We start from the raw sequence: 25,495 nt of genomic DNA on the forward strand, positions 1-25,495 counted from the left end.
GACAAAGGTTTGCAGTGTTTACCTTCTTCAGGATAATGGGAAAAGTGGAGAGTGCTCTGTCACATGAAAAATATCCCTGCCAAAGTCAAGTTTAAATTCTCTAAGATACTTTAATAGCCTCTTGCATAGAATTGGATCTTTAAACAAACTGGTTAGTCACTTGGCTTCCTGTCACGAATCATCTCCTTTTAATCTCTTTTAATCTTCATAAGATATATATGTATATTCCAAATTCTAAATAATTTTAATAATTCTATATAAATGTGTATATTCTAAATTCTGAATTAAATTTTATTACATGGCCAGAAGCAATTTAAGCGCTGATTAAATTCAGATAATAAAGAAAAACAATGGCGATGTAGAAATTCAGGTAGAGTTAAAAAAATATATTCAAGACCTTCGTTGATCCCAAATTTTCATAGCACTAGAACAAATAATTTTATCGATAAGAAGCCATTTGGTTCCAATAATAATAACTAACACTCTTAGTGTTTGCTATCAGCTTTATATGATATTATCTCTTGTAATCCTCACAATAGCCCCAGGAAGCAGATATTATTATTATCTCTCTTTTATAGTTAAGGGAGCTGAGGCATAGCAAGGTGAAGTAATCTGTCCAGGGTCACATGGCGGATAACCTGGGTAATCTTACTTCACAATCCAAGTTCTTAAGCACTTTAAAAAATTGAATTGACCTTGTTCAGAACCTCTATGAGGTGTATAAACCAAGATTAATATGATTATTAAGCAATTAAAATAATAATTTTAGTAAAATTCTGTACTGCAGTGGATGACATTATTTCTGAAGTGACATTAACCTAACTTACTGTAGGAACAGTTCAGTGGCAGGATTGCCAGTGGTTGACAGCTCGGGCTCTGGGGTCAGACAGATGTGGTCCTAATCTTCTGTGTGTGACCTTGGGCAAGTTGTTTAACTTTGCTATGTCTTAGTATCTTAATCTGCAAACATGGGAATAGCAGTAATGTCTACTGCATAGAGTCATTTGAGCATTAAATGAGGTCATGTGGAAATGTCAGGTCAGAGGACAGCCATTTGGCAGTGTGCCCAAATGAACTGATTTCTCTACAAATATGATTGTGGAGAATGGCAGTCACTTGGAGGTATGGCTTTGTGGTCAGCCAGGCTTACTCACTAGCTGAGTGACTCTTTTATATCCAGTCCATTCAGTGCTTTCATTTCAAATATATCCCTCAGCAAAATTGCAAAATGCTACATGTCAAGGACCTTTTGGGCTGCCCTCTAATAGTCTCAATGAGGGTAAACTCACCAAAATCTAATGGATGTGTTGAAAGTGATTATCTTAGCCAGTGTTTTTCACATCTTTTTAAAATCCTTTGCCACTAAAATTTGTGCTCTAGTACAAATTAGATCTCCAGTTAAATGATGATAATACCTAAAATAGTTTTAGTAGCTAGTGAACACTTACTTAGTAAAGTTATTTCATAATTTCCACATTATTTGGTAGGGTTGGTTGACTTAGGTGAAAAATGACCAATGAGAAGTGCATGACAGATGCTGTTATAGATTTAACCATCTCGAGAGTATTCTTGGAGAAAGTAGTACATTATCTTGAATAGCAAGCCAAAATCATGGTCTTAAAATTCACATTTACTTATATCTTTTGTTATTTCATAAAGAATTTGAGATAGTAATGTATTTGTTGAATTGAAAGCTACCTACATATTTTTGTGCCTTTACTTCTAATCATTGTTTCAAAATAACATTTTGAAGTTATGAAACAGTTAAAGCTTAATTATTTAAGAATATGGATATTTTTACTCATAATGATTGCTTTAAATTGATATGAATAATGTAGAGAATTGGGTATTCATTTCTGAGATATCAAAGCTAATAAACATATGCACAATCACTTGTCAGAAATTGACTGGCTTGAGGTTAATTTTATAATACAAGCCAATGAAACTTTAGCTAGCACCCTTTTCTGTTGTACTTTGGAACTAAAGTGTTTAAAAGTGTTAAAAAGTTCCTAATGTTTTTCCAGAGGAGTTTTTAAAAATTGCTTCTCTAGTGAAAAATCTAACTGATGGACTCACAATATTTCCAAAATATGATGTTGCAGGGTTTAACAGCTTTGTTGCATCTGATGGATAAGAGTCGGGCAGTCTGGACACCGGGCCTTAATCTCATTTACCATCGACCTTAGGGAAATTAGCTTTTCTGTACTTTTTACTTTTGTAAAAAGGGTGTAATATATACCCCTAACTAATGTATGTAAGGAATGTAGATAAATTGAGCTTTAAGCCCCTTTACAGAAAGGATCCATGAAAATCAAGCTCATAGCAACAACATAAGTTGCCGCTACTACTGTTTGTAATAACATTGTCATGCTTATCCATACTTTAGATTCTGAGAAGAAGTGGTAACTTTTTAGTATAAGAAACCTTTCTGGGCCATGAATTAGCAATTTATAACTTCTGAAGTCCGCATGACTAGGGATTTTCTATCTTTTTTTTAATTTTAGAAAAAAGTTTTCAGAATTAAATTGGGTGTAGAATAATATTTTCTTTCTGTGTGATTAAAAGCCCTGTGACTATAGAGCCTTTTTGTTTTGTTTTGTTTTATGAGAATTGAGTTCTCTTCTCTTGAGTATTGTGACAAAGGGAAAAAGTCTGTGGTTCTCTCAGAATATTTATTCCCTCTGTAGAGCTTCTTCAGGTGGGTGCCAGTTAGTTCAATACCCTTTTCACTTTTCTGCCAAGGCTAAACGTTCCTCTAAGACATAAGCTGTTATCTTTTTTTTGTAATCCACGGCCTAATTGAGAGATTAATGCATAATTACCCACTCAATACATGTTTAAACCACAGTCTTATGAGTGATAGGGTGGGCATTGTAGAAGAGTAGAAGAGTATGAAAAGACATGAAATAAGTATGATCGTGATGGAAGGTTTTAGTAGGGAATAGTGAGAGGGAGGGCTAAAAAAAAAAGGATTAGAGCTTGCTTTTAGAAGTACTTAGCTGTAGATAGTAAACATTATTCTTTAGGTTCTTTGTCTCTCACAAAGAAGCTTGTAATGATCTCATTATGACAAAGTAGGGAATCTCTTCCTCAGACTTTGGAAACTAAGCAAGTGCTATTCAATATTTGCTGCTGCCCTTTTTCTTGAATTTCATTCTTGCATGTGTGCTAAGGATGGAACATTTCTGTCAGCACTTGTGAGTAGAGACTGCACTGTGAATTGCTGCATATGGAACTATAGAGAGCATGTTTGTTGTATCAAGGGCATATTTTTAACTATATTATTAATGATATTAGCAAGCTTGTGATGAAGTCCCAGTCAACTTCTAGTGCATCTTGAGGGCATTAAAATTGTTGATGTTAATGGAGAATGGAAAATTCCTTTTTGGAGGTAAAATTTTAAATCTGATTTGAAATAAGGAATTTATTCCTTAAAGGAACATATAAGAAACTCTTACCCTCTGGAGATCTGAGTACTTCCTGACTTAAATCTTCATATTCTAATATGCTTGGCATTTACATCCTTTGTCTCTATCACTAAACCATCACGCAGCCTGATATTTATGAGGTATGTTCCCTAGAGTGATTCTAGACTGAGTTTTTGCAGTCAAGATAAGATTATGGAACAGAGGGACAAAGAAGAAATTAACATAGCTGTGGCCTAATTTTAAAGCACAACTTTGACACGTGCTCATGTGTGACCTCTAGGTTGCTTGTTTCTTAAAAGAAAAATATACCTGTCTTGCACCTTCAATTTAAAGGGCATAACTAATGAAGACATTTCTTAGGTACTTCTTCATTACATGTTTTATTCTCACTTAGAACAGTTTACGTCTGTTACAATTACTTAGATCCTTTTTTCTAAGTTTTAGGGATAGTTAAACTGAATACAGCACACATATATGACACCAGTGTTAACACAAATTTCTTTTTAAGCTCAGTTCTCTAATGGAAGTCATAAAAGCAATATTTCACAATGTTTGCTGCACCCCCTGCTGGCTGTATTGTGACACTTCTTAAATAAAGAGCATCTTTAGATACTGCTCAGTGAATACTTTAGGTATATACATGATTTATCTTTGGAGTAATTTTTTGTTTAGAAATAATTTCAATTGCATCTGATATATAATAGAGTTGAAATTTTAACTGAAAACAGTTTTCTTTGTAATTTGTCAATTGATGTTTAAACAGTGTTTATCCTTCCAGGTAGTATAGTGATGTATTTGTTGGAGACAAAATATTTGCCCTAGCCTTTTTACTAATATTTCAGATGAAATTCAGTGGAGAAAAAGCATCTCCCCAGATGTCCTTGTTTTATAGTAAATAATTCTACCACGAGGATCCTTATCCATAAATCTATATTCATGTTTATTTTGTGCTAGATACAAATCTTGCAATATTCATGAAGCTTTAAGAAGAGCACTTTGAATCTTAAAAGAGATTCTCTGAGCAGGGGTTGGCAGTGGTGAGGTCCAGGTAGTTATAATAGCCATAAGAGCAGGGATTATGGTTATTGAGCTCACCAGTGTGTTTCAAGCCATGATCTGGAGTAAAGGTGTTAGTGATTCCTCTAAGGGGAGAAAAAGTAATTACAGGAAGCATAATTTTCTAGTTAATGCCATATGAAGTGACAGCCATCAAATCTCAGTTACTCAAGAACAAAATTCAGAGATGCTAAATTAAGTGGACAAAGATCATTTTCTAAATGGCAAGCTAAGTGACAAAAAATTTAGGGCCATTATTTATAAATATTGCGTAAATTTTAAGTGGGATCCTGCCCTAATTTAGAAATAAGTGCATCTTCTTTAAATGAAAACATGTATTCCTGTTATGTGTATATCCTTTACTATTTTAACAAATATTTATTGAGATTACACACATGTTCCCAGAGTGCTTCGTGTTCTCCATTATCACACTGTGTTGAAATTGATGGTTTACTTATTTCCTCCAGTGGGTGCTCAAATTAATGCTCAGTGGATGGATGGACGTTGAATGTACAGGACTGAGGGTAGGATCCTAATGAATCACCATGTGGCTTTCAGTGTCCTTTGGATTTCTGCAATAATTGCTCACTTTTTTGTACATATGTTATTGGATGTGGTTTTTGCTGGTTGCACACACACACATAGATGTTTTGAATACTATTAACTGATTTTTTTATAATAAAATCTTATTCATCCAAAATCTAGTATTCTGAATCAGTAGAAAGTCTTAATCATAGACTGTTTTAAAAGAATTGTAGTTTATTAGTCATATGCTTACCATTATAACACAGTCTTAAAGCTAACGGTTGGCTTTTCTAAGTTAAAGTCCTTTTGTTGTAAATTTCTGTGGTCCTGGTATAATGAAAAGGTGTGATCTATTAGGATGTGCTAACATGATCATATTAGTATGATGATTAGTATATGTATCTATGCAAGTAAATGATATTAAAATGCTTTGAGACAATTTCTTTTCATTGCATTTCTTCCTACAATATGGTAATCTTATTAATTTTCTTATTCCTTTCCTGTAAGGCAAAAGCAAACTGGTAAATTATCATAAAATCACTGTTAGCATGAACCCAAATTAAGACTATAAGGCTGTTTGCATATTATACTCTATAGTTTGTCTTGTCATGTACACCGTTATTGTGAGATATGTTTTAGACTAACAGAAAATAGTTTTACTTTTGCCTATACTTTTATCTGTAAGGTTTTAGAAGTAAATTCATAGAATCAGTTTGGACCTCTTGAAATAATTTTAGGAGTTATGAACTAGCTGATTTTGGCATGCATCTTGATTTGGCAAGTGAGGAAACTCAGGCCCAGAGAGATTAGGCAAAACTTTCCAAAGTCCCGGAGCCTGAGCCACATTTTGTGATTAACCACCCAGAGTTTTTCCACATTGCTTCCCACGTAAAGGATAGAGAATAGAATTATCTTATCAAATGGCCAGGAAGGGTGTTTTGCTGAATTAATTAGCTTGTAGTGTCACTGAACTTACGTGTAACATTTTCATATTTCTCTTTGTTGCAGAATGCAAAGTATGGCGAAATCCACTAAATTTATTTAGGGGTGCTGAATATAATCGGTAAGCATTTTGACAGCTTGGGAAACAAATGGGTCTGGTTCAGAGAGCAAAGACAGCAGCAAATGTTTTTGCTGGTTCATTTAGGGGTCATTGTAACAGTCTATGTAGTGCATCATTTTTTAATACTATCTTCAAATGTTTTGATTTTTCTGTTTTATAAATATTTTAGCACTAGATTTGGGATAATGTACAAAAATGTGTAGTTTTTAGAGTTTTTGTATTAACAGTTATTCTTTTCAATATATACTATACATTGAAAACATTTTGAAGCTTACCTGGAATATGGTTATAGAGATGTCACAGAAGTTATGTTGGAATTTAGTTTAGCAAAGTAATTAGGCAAATTAGAATTTTCATAGCTTTAGGAAAGTGTCTATTCATAATACGAATTAGGGAAGGTTTTCATTAGCAATGGCTTGTAAATTTTAAGACAAAAACACAGGGGAAAATGTTTATTTCTTTTGACTGATATAATTCCTGAAGGGAGAATAAGATGATTTTTAAAAATATTTTTTTATTCATTAGCAAAGCTATTTTAGTATTCAGTTAATGGTCTATATTTCAATGCCTCTGCAGCTTAATATTTTATAGGTCTTGCTTTTCTCTCTCAAAAGTGTCTAATCGTCTTATTTCTCCTTTGCAGGTATACTTGGGTGACAGGACGAGAGCCTCTTACTTACTATGACATGAATCTCTCTGCCCAGGACCACCAGACATTCTTTACTTGTGACTCGGACCATCTGCGTCCCGCAGATGCAAGTATGAAAAATCCATACATCCTTCTGAATGGGAGGGCTTTTTGGCTTAAGTGTCAAGATTTCTGCTTTTAGAATATCCACTCTGTAAAACTCCAATGAATAAAGTATTAAATTGTTGATTGACTAATAAGAACCCAGAACTCTGATAATTAAGTAAACCTTTATCACAATGAAGTATTGATATTGAAATGAGTCCCCTCATAATAATTTGAATCATGATTTTTAAAAATATATCAAAGTTGGTTTTATATATTTTAAAGAAATATAAATCTTATATGAAGCTAATGAAGTTCTTGGTTGAGTTAGCATGAAGGCCTTATCTCCTTTATGATATTCAAAGTAGAAATTGGAATTTACTGGATTCAGGTGATTAATGAATATATTTTAGTGACTTTTATTTGCCTATTTATAGGTTAACTAGCATCGAATGGGGTCATGGCCTTGGCTATTGGAGTCCAGATGTGTGTTCCATTTGAGAAAATACTTTGTTTAGTGTGTATTTTACATTACTTGAGTTTCAAATAATTCAACTGAAATTTTTTGTGTTATAAAACTTATTCAAAGTAAATAGGTGAAAAAATGTTTTTGAAAGGGAACCTCTACACACTCTAAAATAATTTGTAAAATACAAATGTATAAAATAAATAAGGAGATTCTTACTCCTTTGTAAAATGGTATTCTTTGCTATGGTAGAAACATCACGGTACAGTAAATATTCCCATTGAGCTTGCCACCATATGTTCAGAAACTGCTCTGATGTATAAAAGCTAGGTTTGCAGGTAAATTTGGGATATAAGTACACATGTTAAGCAAAAGCTTAAGCATTTTTTACTGACCCACGCATAATTCTTGAAATGGTTTCAGAATGTTCTAACACCAAGGGTCTGTGTTAAGTGCTTCGGAAAATGACCAATTATGTTGTATCTAAGTGAATGAAGAGGTTGGTAGCAATGTCATCTCAAAATATGTAAAATAATGTATGTTCTCCAAAAACAAATGACATTAATGTGCAAAAGACATGCAAAATCTCTGTTAGAGTGCCTTTTCTTGATTTCCTTAGCCTGTAGTTTTGTGAGCACAAAAAAGGTTTGCTGTCAGCAGTTGAAATACAGTGGAATAGCACATTAATACACTAATGTGACTTTGGAGATTTTGGCCAACCCTCTTAGCAATGAAATGTGTTCTTGTAATTTAAGCTGACATTCCTAATTTAGCTCTTGTCCTCTACTGAGTCTACCTAATTGTATGTATTGATTGACTTGGTGTTTTCTCTTTTTCTTAAATAGTAATGCAGAAAGCCTGGAGAGAGAGAAACCCCCAAGCTAGGATTTCTGCAGCTCATGAAGCCTTGGAGATAAATGAGTAAGTGGGGGAAAATCTTGCTGTTAAAAAGGAAATCTCATCCTTTGCTGAATATATTCAGTTGCCATTGATAGGATACTTAAATTAAACTGCATTTGAACTAGAGGATTATTTGGGGAGTTACTACTCTATTTAAAAAAGTTTTTTTTTTAATGAAGGACAGCCACCATGTGGAGGTGGTTTTAGTCATTTTGCAAATTCAATGGCTTTGCTGTGATCCTAAATTAATTTCTTGAAGGGCTATCCCTAGGATATTGTGAGGATATAAAATAAATACAATTCTTTACATATCTAAAACATTCTGACAGGGAAAATTTTCCAGATGTAGAATGCTCATCTGCACTAGAACATTTTCTAGTAGAACTTCTGCTAGTGGGGAAAACATGATAACAACATAAGGTTTAAAAAAAAATTTTAGAAAATACTTCAAGATTAAGACAAAGATAAGAGGAAATGCTGTCTTGAGTGTTGTTAAACATTCTATGGGTTACCAAGGAAGGCTGGGAAATCTCTTCTGGAGATCTCAGAAAATGAGAAAGATTCTTAAAGTTGGAGTCATAAAAACTCAGGGTTGGCAGAGACCTTAAAGGCCACTTAGCTCAACCACCCATCTGGTGCTTGAATCACCTCAACACTATCCTTGCCAAGTGGTCATTGTTAAACTATTTTATGATTTTTCTGAAGAAGGTTACAGAATCTTCTTCAGAGCTCTTAGGGGGAAAAAAAAAAAAGATTGTTGTGAGAGTTTAAAATCCTGCCATTGTAACCAGTTGATCTATGGTTTCTGATTCTGTCATGCAACATATTTATTTTCCAGTTTCTTGTCATCTACAAATTCGATATGCCTGTCTTCTGTGTGTCATCCATATTTCTGAGAAAAATATGAGGGCCAGGAATAGAGCCCTGTGACATGACATAGAAACTACCCTCCAGGTTCATGTCTTCATGAATCACCATCTTTCGTATTGTTCACTCAGTTACTAAGCCACCCAGTTACACTGTGACTCAGCCCATATTTCTCCATTTGGATCTTAAGAATGCCAATTGTAGCTGTGGATCTTAAATTTATAGTAAATCTATTAGAGTAAATTAAGCTAGCACAATCTGATTTATTTATTCTTAGTGAATTTAAGCTGGCTTCTAGTCGTCACTACTTTCTTTTTAAAGTGCTTGGAGACCATCCCTTTAATAATCCATTAGAATATCTTTCCAAATCACTGTGTTCTGTAGTTTGGGAAGTCTGCCTTCTTCCCCTTTTTGAAAATTTATGCTACATTTATCATCTCATCTTCTAGCACCTCTCCATTCTTTGTGATTCCTCAACTATCCACAGAGAGCAATTCCATGGCCTGCCTACAAGGTCTTTCGGTTTCCTGGGATTTGCCCATCCAGTCCAGTAATTCATTTAGAATGGATCAATTATTTGCTATCTTACATCTTTTTACCCATTTTAGAGTTTAATTTCTTCTCCTTTTTTCAGTCTGACAGTCATTCTCCTTGATAGAGAAGCCAGGAACAAAATAGGAGAGAGAGAGTTTTGCTTTTTCTTTATTATCTACTGCTGTTAACAATAAACCTTCCTTGTTTTGATGTTATTATGTTGTTTGTCTTTTTTTTACTTATTTGCCTTTGTGACATGGGGATGGTGATAGGGCCTTAAACATAATTTTAAAATAGGGAATAAATGGTTGTCTTTAGCATTTTATTTTGTTTTATTATTATTATTATTATTATTATTATTATTTTTGCAAGCTTCAGCTAATTTGGAATTGTAGCTCTCCTGACATTATTCTTACAAGCTCATTCCACTCTCTTATAGACCATCATTACATGCCGTCTTTCCATCTTTTAAAATATGTCCTTTAAAAATCTGACCTGGGAGAAATCTCTGTGAAGCTGTATTGGTTACTTAAGTGCCACCCCTCTTTTCTTCCTGAGAGGATCATTTGTGATTGCAGTTACAGTTGAACATTTGGAAGCTGCTCAACCCTCTTAAACCATTTTTCCTTCTGAATCTCATGCCATTGAATCATGCCTCTTTTCTTTGAATTTTTTGAAGTCCACCTTCCCCTCTTTGATTACCCTGAACTCCAAAATGACATAGTGACTCTCTCTGAATGTTCCTATCAATTTTCATTTTACCAACTATTTTTTTCTTCTTGGCCAGAATTAGGTCCAGAGTTGAAGTTCCCCTAATTGCTTCCTCTACCATCTGGGAGATAAAATTGTTACCAAAGTAAGTCAAGAACCTGTTGGGTGCCCTACTTCTAACCAAATGAGACTTCTAGTGGATATCTGGATGGTTGACACCCCCATCACCACACTTTCTTGCTTCTGTATGTGTATTGTGTTGTGACAAGGATGCATCATCTATATCTTCCATCGAGCTGAGCAGTCTGTTCTGTACTCCCCAACCATTAGCACTTCTATTGCTCTCTCCTTTTTCCTTCACTCACAAGCTCTTAGCATGTTTCTACCCCAAACTCATGCGTTTCCACATAGATGTATGTTTCTTGGCCAGTAGTGCTACTCTGCCTCTCCTCCTAAGAATACCATTTGAAATATAAATAAGCAAAGCAAGCAAGCTAGCCCCAACGATTCTTGGGTTCCCAGCCCAACAACTACAATCTTATAGCTAATTCCTCTGATACTGTATCTACCACTCAGTATTACAATCTCAATTTTCACTTCATTACCCTTGCCTCATATTTATATGTTGGCATCTGAGGCCTTAAGCATTTCTTCTGATGCCTATCCCAGTTATTTTCTCCAGTGAATCACTTGGATAGTTTCAGCATCATTATGGTTCTTTCCAAGTTGTGGATGCTGCCATCTGTAGAAATTGGTTTTATAGCTGTTTTTCTGGGCATTTTTCTCCCTACCTCACCACATTGTTTAAAGCCCCATTGATGGTTCCTGCCTGAAATTAGAGAGATTGGCTAAAGACCTTACAGACCCTTCCTAAGGCTAAGATTAACTAGTAGCCCCAGCCCTTACATTAGCTGTGAAGTTCAGCCTCCTTTTCCTAGCTGGTTATTGCAGTTTGTGGACAGTAAAAGTAATATTTGGTTTTACTTTCTGTTTATTTTCTCTCTTGTGGTCTGATGGAAATAAGTAGGGAAATGGCCACAAGTGAGGCAGTGGGGAAGGAGAGTGAAAGGATGGGTGCAGGACCTGTGTGGTCTGTTACAGCCTCACCACTTCCCTATTACATTCCCTTTCTTTGGCAGTGGGTTGTTCCTCATATGCTTTGGAAGGTTTAAATTCCCAAGAACTCCCCATGTTCATTAATTATCCTTTTGGCTTCCCACCTTAGAGGGTTGTTGAAAAGATTATATGAGATGATATATGTTAAGTGCCTGGTACAGTGCTTAATATATACTGAGCAACAAGTGGTAGCTATTGTTGTTGAAGGCATGAGATTTAACTTGTTAGCTACTGTGGCTGAGTCAGATTTTGAGTTCTTCAGAAATAACACTACTGGTAGGTTCTTCCAATGTTCTCTGAAGCAGAAAGTCAGTGCTAACTGTAAAGAGATGTTGAAGCACTGTGTTTTTTTTCAGTCAGTAACTTGATTTAACAAATTTCTTATTCTGAAGAAATCCTTAGATTGAAGATAATCTGTGTTTAGTTAACAGAAGTAAACCTGTATATAGCACCTCTAACTTTGAGTGTTGGAAGGAACTATTTAATAACAGCTGTTATCATCACCATCACTAGCTGACATTTACTGAGCACTTAACCACATGCTGGCTACTGTACTGAGCACTTTACATGCATCACCTTACTTAACCTTCACAACAACACTGTGAACAAAGATTCCATGTTGTTCTCCATCAGGGAGGCAGAGTAAGAACTTGCCTAAAGTGACACACTAATAAAGGGTGAAGTCCATATGTGAGCCCCATGCTCTTAACACTACGCATCCTACCTCTCAAGCTAAAATACAGATGTTTCTTTTGTACCATTATTTTGTGTCAGCAACTACAAACAGGGGTGCATGAACCAGCTGGCCAATCTGCATGTTTTGGCGTAACTCCTTGCCTTTCTGCATGAGCTCCTACAGTCTATTACCATGTCTTTGGCTTTGTAATTGATGGTGGCTATTATCTGAATGAACAGGTGTGCAACTGCTTATATTCTCTTGGCTGAAGAGGAAGCAACAACCATTGCCGAAGCAGAAAAACTATTTAAGCAGGCCCTGAAGGCTGGAGATGGCTGTTACCGACGCTCTCAGCAGCTACAACATCATGGATCCCAGTATGAAGCCCAACATAGTAAGGTTTCCTGCAGGTTGATGCATTGGGGGATCAGAATTGTAAAACTTATTAATCAGAGCAAATTTTTAGTCCAGTTCAAAATATGATTCTCCTAGACAAGAGAAAATATTGGCTTTTGCTTTGTTTTCATTAATTTTCTTCTTTCCTATAAGTGCAGTTAGTAAATAATTAACTTACAGCTTCATTACTGTTTATATTCACATTCTCTTTCCTGCCCATAGATTCCTAACCCCAGAAATAAATGGCAGTAACCTTTAATGGTAACCTTTTTCCCTCCTGAGTTCTTACATATTTCAGTTCATCAGTTGCTTCTGCTCACAACTTTAAAACCCAGATGGGAAACAGGATTTAAATTAGCCATAGTGTTAGCAAAGGTTTTATCTTATAGATCTTCTACAACATGGATTGAAATAGGACAATTAAGAATATAAGTTATTGGTGATTGTATCAGCATTTATCTCTTACATAAGAAACATTGGTATTGGCTTCCAGAGAGAAAGAACCATGAGCTCCTAGTTATTTATCTTTTTTATATTAAAATAATGCCTTTTTAAACCCCCCAAAAAACGCCTTTTTAAATTTAAGATAACTCTTTAAAATCTGAGACCTTTCACATCATTATACTAAACTGAAAGTCAATGACATTTCACGGGGGAACAGTATAGAAACAAAACAACGAAATCATTTCTGGAATTCCCTGAGCCCCTCGACTCATTAGTTTGTTTGTTGTTTAAGCAGAAATTTAGCAGTCTTTGTGGTCAGAGAGTAAGTATTTCCATGGTCCAACCAAAATTTGAGAGTATTTCCGTGGTCCAACCAAAATTCACAAAGTTATTTTGTTTCTCACTTAGTTTCTCCCTCCTGAAACTTAGAGAGTAGGGATGTTATCTCCTTCATATTTGAGATTATAAAATTAAATGTTAACGTTAAACTTGGGTTTGGTGTAGAAACTGACTGCATTAGTCCCCATAACTAAGGTGCCAGCAATATCTTTGCATTACAGCCTGCATATATATGAGTATGTCCTCACATGTACCACATCAATTCTTAGGTTTTTATTTTTATTCTGCAGCGTATATATGCTAATAAAGTCTCTAATCACCATCTATGTCTCACTTTTTAATAAAAAAGTATTTTAATGTAATGCAGTGCATTTTGAAGACATGTAGTAAACGTGTATTTTGTGAACTAAATGGAAATCAATACATAAAATTACATAACCTATAATACAACATTAATTTTCTTTCTTTTCTTCTCTAAATTAAATCCTTTCAACCTGTTGCCTAAATCTATCCAAAAATACAATCACATTTTTAAAATAATTTGTAGGTACTTGGCAAATTTTCAGCACACATCTTGTTCTCATTGTTTAAGTCTTGAAATGTTAGGACTTTGGTCTTAACATCTTTTAATAGCTGCATATTATACATGTACTTAATCTATAACAGGTGTGTCATATTTTTCTCAAACATGGTAATTTTTATCAAGGATTAAACACATGCGTGTTCTCATTGGTCTGAAAACATATCCAACAAGACATATAATTAAATAAAAGATTAAGATTAGAAGTTGTTAATATACTTTTTAAGAGTCATTTTAGTGACTGTTGTTACAACTATTTAGCTTGTCAATTCTTTCTCTAACACTAGGGTAGTTTTTCATTTTGTTGCATACTCTATTGTCATATCTGGAATGTGTTATATTGCCATCTAAAATCAACTGCTTAGGGGACCTGGAGATGATTATGATGTCACTAGTGTTAGGGAAAGAATAATATAAAGCAGAAGTTCAAGATGAGGCTTCTCCAGACTTAATGTCAAGAATGAAAAAAAAAATAGTTCATCAGGATGCAACCTGAGATTCACCTCTGCATCTTTACCAAAAGAATGCACACTTGAAGAATGTGGGATTCCTGCTTGTAAACTGTATACACTGTGGGTATGTTCATTTTTGCAGCACTCTGTGGCAGATGATTTTATTTATTATCAAATATTCAACATCCTCACTCAAAAGCATGGATTAGGTAATTAGTCACATGATTTGACCTTTGGGAGTCTAAGTGCTTTTACTTTACTCGATCTTCATTCTACTATTAACAAAGTTGTCAGTGCTCTGAAGATTTCCTTTAGGGGCAAGGCAAATGGGCCTCTGTTGTTTTTTTTTTTTTAAATGTTGGTGTTTTATATCTCCCTCTTCAGGACGAGACACCAATGTCTTGGTGTACATCAAAAGAAGGCTAGCAATGTGTGCCAGAAGACTCGGGAGGACCAGGGAAGCAGTGAAAATGATGAGAGATGTGAGTTTGAGTTTGTGTTTGGGATCAGTGGCTTACAGATATAGGAGCCCGCTGAATGGCCATAGCAGTCTGTACCAGTGATGGTGTGGTGGTCCCGTGGGCTCTGGAGCCAGACTGTGTAGAGTTCGACTCTAGTTCCCAATTTACTAGATGAATGATGTATGTTGGGCAAGTTACTCAGCTTCTCTTTGCCCTAGTTTCTTCATCTCTAAAATGGGAACAACAATAACAGTCCTAACAATTACTTCTTAGAATTTTTGTGAGGACTAAATGAGATAATACATACAAAGCTTTTAATAGGGTGGCTGGCATATTTTAAAAATGTCAATAGATGTCCTTGTTAAACCTTTGGGGCTGCAGCCGGAAGCCAATAATGAGACCAGCCATGTTAGCAAACTGATTTTTTTTCTGTGTAGTTGTTAGGAAGATCAGAATTAATTATGGGTCAAATTACTACTCTCAAATTTAATAATATTATGAGTTAATCCTGTTGTAGTTGTTTCAAGCATTTTCCTAGATTCTTGAACCAGGATTCTTTATTAGTAGTAGTCAAGACAAAAGAAGAGAGCAAATAGGTGGGAGTTTTAAAACAAAAGAGAACCAAGGGAGGTTGTTATTATGTAACTTTAAAACAAAACAGAGGTTTTAAGGGAAACCAGTTGGGGAACTTGGATTTCTGTGTTTTTTGTTAATAGGAAATACTTTTCATAAAGAAACTGACACCAGTATGAATTGTATTTATAGGCTGTTTTCTTTTTAAAAACAATCTCAGAAAACCTTTGTCAACATTTCATTCTTTTGCTGAATTAGAAGACACATAACTGCCTATTATAAAAATGAAAGCACCAAGGGGCGAGATAAAAGTGGGATCTTGCTTAATTCTCAGCTCATGGATTTGAGCACACTAGGACTACACACTTGGTGAGCCTTTTCTGAGTTTGTCTCTGGAAAAACAGTTATTCTTGTGAATTCCCAGTTACTCTTTGGAGGAGGGAGCACCAACAATCAACGCTCACCCCTGGTTATTTCTGCAAGTTACAGCATGATGTGAGAAGGCCCAAGTGAGACTCTTGCTTTGGTTTTGGCCACTCCGTAGGACAACAGTGTAGCCCCCAAATCTGAGGAGAGGAACTAGAAGGGAAGGTTATAAAGTATTTCTCTTTGACTGCGGGTGATAGATGCTCTCTAGGAAAGAGAATATCCCTCAATTAAATTATTTTGTTTGAAGGAAGAATTCAAAGAATGTTATATGGTATAAGTGCTAATTTTAAGAAAAGGAGATTTCTGCTGAGATCTGAACTTGCTCTCAAAGCTTTTTAACTTACAGAAATTCCATCCTTTGATATACTCCATCCCTCTGCCAGTCACTTTGGCTCTGAAGGAGCTGGGTGTTTTAGGAAGGATGAGCTATTTCTCTATCTTAACCTGGCCCAGCCACATTCAGCCTTTAAACAGATTAATTAGCTTGGAACAGGCATGCATTGAGGAGCTAATTTTGGTGATTTTCTTGAGTGCTTAAGCAACTTAACAGGAAGAACAAATTCCGATGATTTTAATTTCAGGTTTTTTCTGTCAGTCTCCTGGTTATCATTATTTTCAGTACATATAAAATTTCATGTGATTAAAATCAATGCATCTACATTATGATTTGCTTTTTGTTTACTGTTATTTTATACTTACAATTCCATTGATTGACCTAGTTCACATATAGATCTTGGGGGAGAGATGGATGCAGTGCGAGAAACACTAGGCAGGAAGTCAAAACACCTGGATGTGGCTCTCAGCTTTGCTCTTTACCAGCTTCATGACCCAAGGCAACTTATTAATACCTTTTATGGGCTTTTCATTTAGTCTTCTGTAAATTGGGGATAATGATTCTTACCTGAAAGGATAATTGACTGGGAGAATTAAATAAGATAATGTGAAAACACCTGACATATAGTAGGCATGCTTACAATTTTTTTTTCCGATTTTTCTCCATTATATAAATATGCCATCATTTGCTTGACCATTCTCCTGATGGACATTTTACGATATTTCTAATTTATTTTTCTTGAATGAATTGATCACTCAATTTCTCTCTCCCTCTCTCTACATATGTGTATACATATGTACACATACATATTTATGCATGTTTGTATATATATGCATGTTTCTTATATTACGTTTCTAAAAAAAAATCTGTCATATTCTTAGAATACCAATACATGTGCTCCTTTTTCTGGGTTTATGGAGCATCCTGTAGACATGGGTCTTCTGGTATAACAGTCCTGTAAGGAACACTCTCAGACGTGGTAGAGATATGTTTTGAAGAGAAATATTCAAAGTGCTCCTTCCTTCAGGGACTCCTTTTATCAATCCTTGCACCACAAACAGAAGAGGGAAGGTTGAGGACCCTTCTCTTTGCTAAAGCTGTGGCTGTTCCCAGCCTTGCAGGAGACAGTTCTTGGCCAGGCCTAATTTGTTTGGCTCCTCTGCGGTCATGGGTCAAGATAACTGCGACTTCACTGAGAGGTTCACTCCTTTAACAGCATGCACATAAACCATCTTGCTGGAAGACTTTCTCTGATAAAATAGCTCAGTAGATTCCAGACAGCCTGCTGATAGAGGCTTAGGCAGGATGATCTAATTTCTCATTAAGACACAGCCATCTTCTCCCCATATGCGTGAGTTTAAAACTTTCCTAGAGCAGATTTCATAGTAGAAATAGAAATGTCAGTTAGAATGCCTTCCATGTAGAAAGCAGAATCATTTAAAGAAATTTCTCTGGAAACACCTTAAGGAAGGGGAAACTGTTAATTGATAAGAGATTCTGAAAAAGAATGAAAGGGAATTCTGGGAAGGCCAGCAGTAGATAATTTCTTATATTTTCATGGCAATACACCTGTGAAATATTGATGAGGTAAACACGTCGACTCCTTAACATCAAGATTCATCACTTCTCATTTTTTGAAGCAACACATTAATTATTTTGAATTCCCAGGATGTTTTTCAAAAAAACTCATTTTAATTAGCTTCCTTTTGCAATCACGAATATGGAAGCGGCACCTTACTGCTGAAGGAATATTTTGGCAGTAGGCAGAGCTAAGAGAGCATGCTGGCTTTTTCTTTCTTTTTCTTTTTTAAGACAGAGTCTCACTCTGATGCCCAGGCTGGAGTGCAGTGGCACGATCTTGGCTCACTACAGCCTTGACTTCCCAAGCTCAAGTTGTTTCCCCACCTCAGCCTCCCAAAGAGCTGGGACTACAGGCGCACACCACCATGCCTGGCTAATTTTTGTATTTTCTGTAGAGACTGGGTTTTGCTGTGTTGCCCAGGCTCATCTTGACCTCCTGGTCTCCAGTAATCCACCCACTTGGGCCTCCCAGAGTTCTGAGATTACTGGCCTTGCATGCTGGCTTTTGAACGTCACTGTAATGTAAGGTGTTATTTATTATTCAAAATAAAAAGAGTTGCATTTTCTGCTTTATTAAATTTAAGGAAAGGTCTTTCTGCTTTCTTTGATGTTTGGTAATTTTCCCTCTTTAACATTTAATATACGATACAATTTCTTTTTTCCTTTTGACATCTACTGTTTAGCTAACCTCAGGTTTTCCCTCTGTCTTTCCCTGGCCCTATTTGAATAGATTTGAAATGAATGTCATAGGGCTGATGACCATGGTCTAGTCCCTTAGCCATACACTGTCAGAACTGTCATGGATAAACTAATAAGGATGGGATAGATTGCCTGTATGAAAGAACCCCAAAGCTCCTGTGCTCCGGTCATTTGGTCTAGAGCAGGATTTCTCAGCCTCAGCACTGTTGACATCTTGGGTCAGATTGGGGAGCTGTCTTGTGCATTGTAGGATGTTTAGCAGCTTCCTAAGCTTCCACCTACTAGATGCCAGTTGCAACTTAACCCCTGTACCTCCCCAGTTGTGAAAAAAAAAAGGTGTCTCCAGAAGTTGCTAAATGTCCCCTGGGGGGCAAAATCATCCCCCCACTGATCTAGAGAATCTTGAGGTGAGTAGATCTGTTTCAGGGCCGACATTGGTTTTTTTGTTTGTTTGTTTTGTTTTGTTTTGTTTTTTGAGATGGGGTCTCTCTCTGTCTCCAGGCTGGAATGCAGTGGCATGATCTTGGCTCACTGCAACCTCCACCTCCTGGGTTCAAGTGATTCTTCTGCCTCAGCTTCCCGAGTACCTGAGACTACAGGCATGTGCCACCACACCCAGCTGATTTTTGTATTTTTAGTAGAGATGGGGTTTCGCCATGTTGGCCAGGATGGTCTTGATCTCTTGATCTCATGATCCACCTGCCTCAGCCTCCCAAAGTGCTGGGATTACAGGCATGAGCCACCGTGCCCAGCTCAGACATTGGGTTTTTATCCACTCTGTGTGTTAGGAGTCTGGGCTTCCCTTAGTGTGGGTGTAAGCCTCTGAAGCACCCCTAGATTTGACCAGCCTGGTTTTGGGGGCTGTTTTGTCCAAATGAGATTCCCTGAATATCCATCCCAGGGCAGGAAGAGTAAATGAACCTGGTGGGGTCCTGGTGGGAGGGCTGACAAAGAGGAGAATGTGATGTGGGTTGGTGGTCTCCCTTGCCCCTCATGCATGCTTCGAGATCATTGTTTGCTTCATTTCCCTAAAATCTACCGTTCCTTTGAAAGTAGACTCTGGCGTTATCACCTTTCCCCTCTCCTTTTTGCAGTTTCCTGCTGACCTCTGAGCCATTCTCCCTCACTCTTGTTTCACTCTGTTTGCAACACTACCTCTTCCCGTATCCTGGCCTCTCATTTCTCATAGATCATCATGCTGTTCTAGAAACATTTTATTTACTTGATTTTAGAAAACTATACTCTTAGTTTTCCTAAAATCTCATAATTTCTTTGCTGGATTTTCCTCATCTTTGTGACTTCCAAAATTTGAAGTGTCCCCTGGCCAGTCCTGGGTGGCTACATTCAATCTCAGAGTTTTAAATATCATCTCAATGACAAACATTTCTGTAGTGTTTACTGTGTCCTAGGCATTGTTCTAGGTGCTTTACAAATATAACCTCATTTAATTTTCCTAACAACCCTTGACATTGGTGCTTGTTAAACGTCATATAACAAGGTAGTATTTCTGAGAGTGTGGTCTACAACCACCTTTATCAGAAGTGCCCAGGGTGCTAGTTTAGTACTCACCTCACAGGGTAGATGTCAGGATTAAATGGGATAATTCAAGCAAAGCACTTGGTACCAGACTTCATGAGTAATAAGGACTCAGTGTTGCTATTCTTACTATTATTGTCCAAGAGATACTGTTAAGTGAAAAGGAAAAGTATAACCATTAGGTATAATTTGATTCCATTTTTTCAATTAAAAATGTATGCTAATATAGACTAATAGTTCTCAAACTTTTTGGTCTCAGAATGCCTTTAAAATAATTGAGGATCCCCAAACCTTCGTGTGCATTTACCTATTGATATTTACCATTTTAGAAAATTAAAACTGAGAAATTTGAAAAGATGTTAAAATAATGGTTACAAATACATTATATGTTAATACAAATAACATTTTTATGAAAACTATATTGTTCAAACAAAAAAATAAGAAGAGTGACATTGCTTTTATACTTTTACAAACCTCTCTAGTGTCCAGATGAGCAGGAGGCTGGAGGCTAATATCTGCTTCTGTATTTAGTCTGTGGTGATATTACCCAACAGGTGACCTCTTGGAGTGGGAGAGGGAGAGTGAAAAAAGCAAAGAAAAATTTTATTATTATGAAAATAGTTTTGATCTAAGGACCCCCTGAAAAGATGTCAGACAGTCCTCAGTGGCTCACACTTGTAATCCCAGCACTTTGGGAGGCCAAGGCAGGCAGATTGCTTGAGCTCAGGAGTTGGACACTAGCCTGGGCAGCATGATGAAACCCCATCTCCACCAAAAAAAAAAAAAAAATTAGTTGGGCGTGGTGGTACATGCTTGTAATCCCCAGCTACCCAGGAGGCTGAGGTGGGAGGATCACCTGAGCCTGGTAGGTCAGGGCCGCAGTGAGCTGTGATCAGGCCACTGCACTCCAGCCTGGGCAACAGAGTAAGATGCTGTCTCAAAAAAAAACACCCCAAAATTCTGGGGGTTCCCTAACCATACCTCCAGGGGTTCCCTGACCATGCCTTGAGAGTCACTTGTATAAGCATAAGGAAAAACCTTGATTATAGAGAAAGTCTTTAAAATTAAGATTATAGCTGTCTATTTTTTGTATTTAGGTAATGTTGAGTATTATATGTGCTATTTGTATTTTCTTATGATGATAAAAATAAAATTTAAAAATAAAGATTGAGACCACTTTCAAAAGAACGAAGTAGTGGATGCAAAAAAGGTAGAAAATGGCCAGGTATTGTGGCTTACACCTGTAATCCCAGCACTTTGGGAGGCCGAGGCGGGGCAGATTGCTTGAGCCCAGGAGTTTGAGACCAGCGTGGGCAACGTGGTAAAACCCCAACTCTACTAAAAATACAGAAGTTAGCCAGGTGTGGTGGCACACGACTGTGGTCCGTGGTCCCAGCTGCTTGAGAAGCTGAAGCAGGAAGATCTCTTGGGCCTGAAGTTAAGGCTGCAGTGAGCCATGATTGTGCCACTGCATTCCAGCCTGGGCAACGGAATGAGACCCCATCTCAAAAAAAAAGTAGAAAATGGGGTAGACACAGGGAAATATGGATGTGGTGAAGAAAAACTTCATCCATCTAGAATTTTAGCTTAAAACCAGACCTGTGACTAGTTTATTCCCAGGCATATTAGTTTCCTGAAACTGTGATAACAAAGTGCCCCAAACTAGATAGTTTAAACAACAGAAATTTATTCTCTCACAATTCTGGAGGCTAGGAGTCCAAGAACAAGGCATGTGGCAGAGCCGTCCTCCCTCTGAAAGCTCTAGGGAGCAATCCTTACTTGCCTTTTCCAGCTTCTGGTGTTTGCTAGCAATCTCTGACATTCCCTTGTAGCTGCATTACCCCAGTCTCTGCCTGTCTTCACATGGCATTCTCCCTGTGTGTGTGTTTCTGTGTCTAGATTTCCCTCCTGTCATAAGGATATAAGTCATATTGTATTTATGACCTCATCTTAAGTTGATTGTTTCTGCAGAAACACTATTTCTGATAGGGTCACATTCATAGGTACTGAGGGTTAGGATCTCGACATGTCTTTCTGGGGGACATAATTTAACCCACAATATCAGGTCATATATAAAAGCAAAACATAGATACCCTGTATAAATTTTCATTCTTCTAAAACTTCACTACTATATCAGGTCAGCTAAAAACATGTTTTGTATGCCTTTGACCATGTTAAACCCACTCTCAGCCTAGCCTGTAAAGATGATAGCTGCTAACTATCCCTCTGTGTTCTTACACTTGGCTCCTTTAAAAAAATAGTCAGAGGGAGCTGCTTGTGTCCTTTCTGCATTTTCATCATCATCTACAGGATTCCCAGCTGAGAACTACAGGGTTTTTAGTTTTTATCAATAACCTGCAGAGTGAGTGTTATATGTGCCATACATTCTGCTAAGAAATTTACAAATACTGTGTCATTTAACTCACACGTACCATGAGTGTCCTATAAAATTACAAAAGTAGTTTATGCTCATTGTGACAAGTCAAAGAATTGAGGGAGTTGTGATATCACCTCCACTTCTACAGTGCCATCGCACTGTAAAGGTATATGTGACCAAAGACTGAAGGAGATGCCGAAGTTAGTCATGTGATGTATTTTCAAAGGCCCTGAGGCAGCAGTATATCTGGAGTGTTCAAGCAATAGCAAAGGAATCTTGGGTGGATAGAACAGAATAAGCCCAGGGGAGAGAAGGTGGGGAGCTTAAAGATCGTACAGGGCTTATGGATCACAGTAAGGATTTCAGCTTTTACTCTGGGTGAAATGGACAGCTTTGCAAGGTTTTGAACAGAGGAGTGACATGACCATTCTTAATTTTTACAGGCTGCTGTGTAGCAGCAGAGAAGCGGAGGAGTCGGTCAGCAGGCTCTTGTATTAATCTTGGTGAGCCACAATGGCAGCTCAGGCCAGAGTGGTAGCAGAGAAGGTGGTGTGAAGTGATCAGATTCTAGATATATTTTGAAGGCAGGACTAACAGAATTTGCTAATTAATCAGATATATAGTACAAGAAAAAAGAGAAGTCAAGGCTGATTCTAAATATTTGCCTTGAAAGGGAAGGAGTTTGTGTCAGCTAAGATGTGGAAGCCTGGGGTGAGAGAGGTTTTTTGAAAGAAAATTATGAGTTCAGTTTTGAACATGTTACATTTGAGAGAGCACCTATTCATTGTTATCTTAAGTAGTGACTTCTTGATCTTTTTGTGGACTATGACAAATGTATACTTTGTTGGGACATTTTGGGGGATTTGATTAGATCCCTCTTAAAATATAGTTGGTGAGGAACTTCAGGAAGATAAAATCTAATTGATTTCAGAGAAACTGTGACTATAACAGTCTTTGCAGAATATAGAATGTAGTGTCGTGTGTGTTTAATTTATATGTTTATAGATCTCTGCTTCTTCCCTGTTTTACTCAACACTGTTTTTCAGGTCTGTCCATTTTTGCTCTGTGTACCTCTTGTATCTAGTTTGCAGTTTCTAACTGCTGCATCATATTCCATGTTGTGTTCTTACTCTATTTTACTTAACCTTTCCTCTAGTGAAGGAACTCCAGGTTTCTTCCAACTTCCTGTTATCCCAGCAGTGCTGCAATGAACATCCTTGTAGACAGTGAGAAACATTCATTAGGCTGTGGGATTATATACGTGCTTGATTCCACTGAGTCCTGCCATTTCACTCTTCAGAATGGCTGCCTATGATTAAATTCTTACGAGCACTACCTGACTATGCCCATGTATCTCAGTACTAGGCTCTGCTTCAAGCACGTCTATAGTTAATATACATATTTATATATTTTAAAAATTTATTACATATAGCTTTTCATGATGTTATTTCATAATTTAAAAATACTATGTAGTTTTTTTCTTCCTTTTCATTTTGCATTTTATTTGGCTATTTTTTACTCTTATTTTCCCTGATTAGTCTTGGCAGAGGTTGTCTATTTTAAAAACAATTAGGTTTTGTTTATTTCCTCAACTCTTTTGTTTTTATTCTGTTTTTTCTTTCCATATTTGTATTATTGTTTCTTCCCCTCCTCATCCTTCTCCCCCTCCATCCTCTGTGTTTGTTGCCTTTTTACCATTTGAGTCTAAGCATTTTTAAATTTCTTTTTAATTTCATTTTACCCTGTATAGTAGGTTTTGCCCCCTGTCATTGATTGATTTTTTTCTTTACATTATGCTTAGAAAACATATATCATATGATACTGATTTGGGGAGAATTTATGGACACTTCCCCTGATGTGGGAATTTGGTCAGGTTTAATAAATGTTATATCTGTGTTTCAAAAGAATATAATCCCTGTTGGGTATAAAGATTTATATGTATTTACTAGTTTGAGCTTATAAACCATATTATTCAAATCTCGTATATCAGCTTATTTTGTCTCTTTGCTCTATCAGTTTCTAAGAAGAATGTGATAGAATATTCACCTCCAACTGTTTATTAATCTGTTTTTCCATGCTCAGTTATTTGTTCCTTTATATATTTTGAGGTTCTGTTGTTGGGTGCATTTATATTGGTGATTATTATGACTTACTGATATGTTAGTATGAGTATATAGTGTCTCATATTTATCTTCCTTGAATTTTTTAACGTATGTTAAGAATACCTACTCTAACTTATTGGGATTCATATTACCTGGTTTATTGTTGTCTAAATTTTATAATCAAGCTTCCTATAAGTTTTTGATGGATCATTTGGATCTGTAAAATTTTTGATGAATATTGTCTTTATTCAAATCTGAGGGTTTTTTACTTTTGATTGCTATGTTTATCCCATTTGTATTTACAGAGATTAGCAGAATAATTACTGCTTTTTTTGAGCATGTATGCTGTCTTTCGTGTTTTCTATGTCGTACTTTCTCTCTTCCGTTGAAAATATCTTCCACTGATTCAACATTTTAAATTTCTGTTTTATTCTTCTGATATTCCCAACTCACTAAGATCCATACTTATGTTCCTTGATCAGTTACTAAGCCTATCACTATCTCAATATCTATAAATTATTCCCAAATGATAGAATTAACTTAGCATGTGGTGCCCTGCTTCCCACCCTAAATCAGGCAGCAACCATGGACATTTGTGAACAGCTTTTCCTTCTGTGAGATGTGTGGGGAGCACTGATGTCTGAGCTTCTGCTGGGCTGGCAGGGTTGCTTCTGTGAGCAGAAGCCAGTGAAGTTGTTGATTTCTAGGGTAAGCAGAGAGGTGATCACTGGAAACAGACATATTTCAGACCTGGGCTGTCAGAAATAGAAACCACAAAACAGGCAAAGCCAGCAATGCATGCAATGACCAGGGAGGACAGTGAGTTGGGTCTCCTGGGTTTCCCTTTTAAATAATCAATGCAAAAGCATTGATCATATCCTTTTTCCTAGACCGCTATCTCTACCGCTTGTTAAGAGCAGATACCCTGGTTAGCCTTCCCCCTCTCCTTGGGCCTGGGGAAGTTACCTTTGTGACTCAAGAATCCTCAGGTACACAAACCTACTTTCTGGGACCTCCCACTGAGCCATTTAAATACAAGCTTAGGCTCTAGTAGGAGATCTTTACTCTTTCACCAGTAAAATCTTTACTGCCTAAACAGAGTAAAGATAGTTACCAC

General features: G+C 36.7%; 1 protein-coding gene and 1 long non-coding RNA gene across 20 annotated transcripts in view; one reads left to right on the forward strand and one right to left on the reverse strand.

The window, feature by feature from the left end:
- Positions 1–25,495, forward strand: part of ST7 (suppression of tumorigenicity 7) — a 275,445-nt gene that overhangs the window by 169,586 nt on the left and 80,364 nt on the right. For 11 of the 19 annotated variants that reach the window (XM_054495525.2, XM_063667786.1, XM_054495524.2 and 8 more), the window contains 6 exons: positions 6,018–6,072; positions 6,716–6,831; positions 8,117–8,192; positions 10,360–10,428; positions 12,315–12,469; positions 14,671–14,768. In XM_054495525.2, coding sequence (XP_054351500.1) covers positions 6,018–6,072; positions 6,716–6,831; positions 8,117–8,192; positions 10,360–10,428; positions 12,315–12,469; positions 14,671–14,768 — 569 coding nt within the window. The remainder of the gene's footprint in view (positions 1–6,017; positions 6,073–6,715; positions 6,832–8,116; positions 8,193–10,359; positions 10,429–12,314; positions 12,470–14,670; positions 14,769–25,495) is intronic. The other 8 variants (XR_010126973.1, XM_054495527.2, XM_054495526.2 and 5 more) reach the window with 1 other exon arrangement.
- LOC129040727 (uncharacterized) lies at positions 14,762–21,814 on the reverse strand. Its single transcript, XR_008503716.1, has 4 exons — positions 21,598–21,814; positions 20,374–20,460; positions 19,933–20,048; positions 14,762–17,451 (listed from the first exon to the last, which is right to left on the reverse strand). It is a non-coding gene; the product is annotated as an uncharacterized LOC129040727 (long non-coding RNA).

Source organism: Pongo pygmaeus, chromosome 6, assembly GCF_028885625.2.
Source record: "Pongo pygmaeus isolate AG05252 chromosome 6, NHGRI_mPonPyg2-v2.0_pri, whole genome shotgun sequence".
NCBI classification, from domain to species: domain Eukaryota; kingdom Metazoa; phylum Chordata; class Mammalia; order Primates; family Hominidae; genus Pongo; species Pongo pygmaeus.